Source organism: Condylura cristata, unplaced genomic scaffold (genome assembly GCF_000260355.1).
Source record: "Condylura cristata isolate star-nosed mole 26May11 unplaced genomic scaffold, ConCri1.0 scaffold00040, whole genome shotgun sequence".
Lineage (NCBI taxonomy): Eukaryota > Metazoa > Chordata > Mammalia > Eulipotyphla > Talpidae > Condylura > Condylura cristata.
The window spans coordinates 6,390,096-6,394,447 of NW_004567141.1; the positions used below are offsets into that span (position 1 = coordinate 6,390,096).

At 41.0% G+C, this 4,352-nt stretch overlaps 1 protein-coding gene across 1 annotated transcript in view; it reads right to left on the bottom strand.

The window, feature by feature from the left end:
- Positions 1 to 4,352, bottom strand: part of FCRL5 (Fc receptor-like 5) — a 47,647-nt gene that overhangs the window by 18,605 nt on the left and 24,690 nt on the right. The window contains exon 5 of the mRNA XM_012733262.1: positions 1,663 to 1,941. Coding sequence (XP_012588716.1) covers positions 1,663 to 1,941 — 279 coding nt within the window. The remainder of the gene's footprint in view (positions 1 to 1,662; positions 1,942 to 4,352) is intronic.

The window sequence follows — 4,352 nt, forward strand, 5'->3', positions numbered from 1 at the left end:
GGTGGCACAGGGGTGATTTGGTGATGGGAAACCCGTGGGATTACAATCGAGATGGAAAAAAAAATGTGCAAAATGATGTAAAAATAAACTTTGTAATAAAAAAATTATTTTGATTTTTAGGTACAATTTGAGATACAATTTACACACCATAAAATATGACTCTTTCAAATCTATGGTTTGATAATTTGGGACAAATATTATTTGGCTTAATTATTTTTTAATAACCACAAAAAACCATTATATGAACTTATTACATCAAATCAGTTCCTATTAAAGGATGTGTAGGTTGTTATTGTTTTTAAATTTCAGATACTATTACACTAAACAATCTTGTACATAGATTATTGTACATTTTTGCACCTATTTCTTTGGGTAAAGTCCTAGAAGTGGAATTCTGGGATGAGGAATACAGGCATTTCAATTAATGACACACATTGCCAAACTGTTCTTCAAACAATTTATTTCACCACTTTCTGATAAATTATAGTCATATAAATGCTGAGGTTTATTTTTATTATTTATCTTCTCTTTCCTCATCTTAAACTCTACAGCTGAAAAATCCACTCATTTAATTCTATATGCCCCTACAATCTACTAGTTCACTTTTCATGGTCTGCTAGTGAACTACAATCCATTAATGATGAGCTACTGTCTGTCAAGTATTAGAAGTTATTTATAAAATGGAATTTTGAAATCTGGCATTAACTTTCCTTGATTATATTAAAGACACACTGAAGAACTTTACTGTTTTCTGTAGTGTTCTGTACTGTGTCCTTTCTTAACCTTTAATATTTTAAATGCATCAATGCAAATTCCTATATTACACATTTTGCTTATAATTTCCTCCAGTGAATAAAGTTATACATGGAGTTATGTGTTTGTTTGAATCTCTCTCTCTCTCTCCTCTATGCGTGTGTGTATGTGTGTGTCTTTCAGTGACCCAGGGCTGTTAGTAAATTTCAAATGGGTTTAGCTTAGCTCACCAGAGCGCATTCCCATGAAATCTGTTTCTTGTTTGGGGCATTGGGACACATTCCTTCAAAGAAAATGTAAATTATTCTGCCAGAGAGTCTGCAAGGCTCACAGTGCAAACTTTCCACTGACGAACAACTTAGTTGCTAATTTAGGGCTCATTTATTTGTGTTCAGTTGATATAAGCGACACAAAGATCAGGGTTCTCCCTGCTGGTAACTTCCTCATCTCACATCAGAACCTTTTTGCTCTTTGCATAACACATGCTGACTGAAGACCTGCTCTGTAGTCACAGGGTAGAGGCCAAAACCCAAGAGATGTCATTTTCATAATGCTTATGTCTGGTACTGAGGGAGACCAATAAAAAACAGGAAATAAAGAGGCTTTAGATGTTGCTAACTCTGAAGAGAAAATAAAGCAAAGTAGAGAGATACAAGGCTGAGGCGTTTAGGTCTGGGCACTTCCCTAGATAGACTGAGTTCTGACTTTGCAGTCTGGGTCTCAGAACATTTACATTTTTATATTAGCTCTTTATTCAAAAATTCACACTATGGGAACGTCTTCACATGATCTCTTAATTTCCATAATTGAAGTCATGAACTATCAACCAGAAATGTTGTATCTGCAATCTCCAAGGTGAAACCATGGTGTTGGGCAGTGATAACAAATTCTGGCCAGAACAGAACTCACCAGAGATGGAGAGGTCCATGGACTCACTCTTCTGGGGGCCAAAGCCATTGTCACCTGTGCAGTGGTAGTTCCCAGAATGTTCAGTACCCAGGAAGAAGCTGAGGGACACTCCTCCCCCAGACAAGGTTGAGCTTCTCCTCAAGGGGGCATTGTCATGATAAAACTGGTAAAAGATGGGGAGAGAACCTCTCTGTGCTTCACAGCGAAGAGTCACGAAGTCTCCCTCCTGAGCCGGGGTCCTGGGAGTACTGAGGGTGAACACAGGAGGGGACACAGGGACTGGGGGACAGAAAGAATCAGTCAGCAGCTGCTCCTGTCACTTGCTAAGGCCTCAGCTGGTGGTCAGTGAAACACCCAGTCTCGCTGCCCTGCCTTCAGGACCCAGCAGCCTTCTGGGCCTTTCTCAGGAGCTGTCTTCTGACCTCCACATTGATCTTTTCCAGGCCTCTCCTTTCCCACTAGGTGTATGTGGCTAACTCTGCAGGACCTCAAATGCACCTGTCCGCCTTGGCTAATGTTGTGCATGGGTGAGCACGCTCCCCAGTAGGCCACAAGCAAGTCAGCAGAGCACAGTGCACTCTGTCCTGCATATAGCTGCAGCCCCCTACTTTGTTTCAAGTAGAAGCTACAAGAAGCCCCAGGTCTGGAACAAGCATGCACCCCACCCTTTGCGTTGGGCACATTTCCTGGGCACATTTCTTGTTTTTCCCTGCACCTACAGACCCTATATATACCCATGCACAGTCCTAATAAACAGACTTTGGACTCCAGACCCCAGGCGCCTGCTTCATTCTCTTGCGTCTCCGAGTCTCCTACTTTCGGGCGAATGTAGCGGTCAGCACACCCCTCGGTGGGTTAGCAACAGATCTCTGGCCTCTTCTTTCCCTTGGCAGGTGGCCTGACTCCCATTTTCCAAAGGAAATGGCCCTGAGACCAGTCTCTCTTCTTGCTGCCACCACACCCACCCTCTCACTGCCCCGTCTCTTGCTCTTTCCCTCTGTTCGGTGCCCCTGGAAGAGCAACCCCTCATGCATCAGGAAGAATTCGCATCATTTCTTGATCCTGAAGCTGAGCTTGAGGTGTGTTCAGGCCTCACCACGCTAGAAAAACAGCAGAACAAAACAACCCTGTGTGCATTCAATGTTCTTCATGGTCTCTTCCTCCTCTTTAATGAATAAACTTTTGGAAGATGTACATTTAGTGTCTCTGCATCATTTCCTCCTGGTTTTGCCTATTACAACTTGTTTTTAGCCTCACAAATCTACTGACGTTGATTTTTTTAATGTTTATGATTACAATGATGACAATACCTTTTTATGACAATATAGTGCTTTTAACTATTAGATGGATTTGTCATATAGCACTTGTAAGTTATATTCACAGCGTAACAGCGGTGAAGGAGCAGCCACATCCAGGATTCTGGCTCTTGTTAGTGTTCTTCTGCTTTACGTTCAGTGCTTGTGGCTAAATCTGGGATTGTCTTTCCTTATCTGTCAGCTCTGCTTGATGGGACTGGCCTACCATGTTTTTCTAAAGTACGCTCTTCCCTCAGTTTTGTGGTGCACACATCCACAGAGCCCCTTGCTTTAGCCTCCATGTCCTTCCCTCTGAGCAGTGGCTCTGTCACACAGGACACTCATCCTGGAGTCTTTCCTCTATTCCTGGCTTCCCCCCAGACTAGTTCTTCTAGAACCAGCCACTCTTTACCTGCATCCGGAGTAATTCTCCTCTATTAAAACTCTTCATGGATCTCACTGACATACCGAATAAGCAGCTAGTAACAAGCTTCCTTTTTAAAGCACAATCTGAACTCATCTATAATCTACACACAATTCTCAGCAGCTCACCACAAGAGGAAAACTGATGGACCCCCACAGCTCTCTCTCTTCCTCTCTCTCTTTTTACATCCCCACCAACCAAGTGTTTCCTTCCAGTCACATCTTCAACACTTGCACATGTTTCGGATAATCGCCATTCTCATAGATGTGAGGAGATATTTCACTGTTTTGATTTGCATTTCTCTAATAAGAAGAGATGAAAATCTTTTCATGTGTTGTAGATCAACTGCATACCTTCTTTGGAGATGTGTCTATTGATCCTCTGCCCACTTCTTAATTGAGCTTCTTGTATACTTGTTGAATCTTGTGAATTTTTGAATGTTTTAGATATTAACCCTTGCCAGATGCATGATGTGCAAATAGCTTCCCTCACAGCACAATATTAACCCCTGTCAGATGCATGATGTACAAATAGCTTCCCTCACAGCAGAATGTTTTATCATTTGATGCATTGAATAGAAGCTTTTAAACTTTATGTGGTTCTTAGTTTTATCCTTGCTTTTTTTTCTCTTGTTGTTGGATTGTGTCTCCAAACACATTTCAAGGCTGATTTCAAGGTGCTTAGCATGGCAACTGTTTTCTTCTAAGTATTTTATGGACTCAGGTCTTACTTCCAAGTCTTTAATTCATTTTGAATGAACTTTGTATGTGGCGAGGCAGTGATCTTTTCATAATTTTCCATGTGGTCATTCAGTTTTCTCAATACCATTTATTAAAGAGAATTTCTTCGTTACATTATATGTTCTATCTTCTTACTCAAAGATTTAATTTCAATATCCTGGTCATTTATTTTATTTCTAAGTCTATTATTTGTTTTTCTGAGTTTCATTGTCACTTTTTTGATGAGCTTTC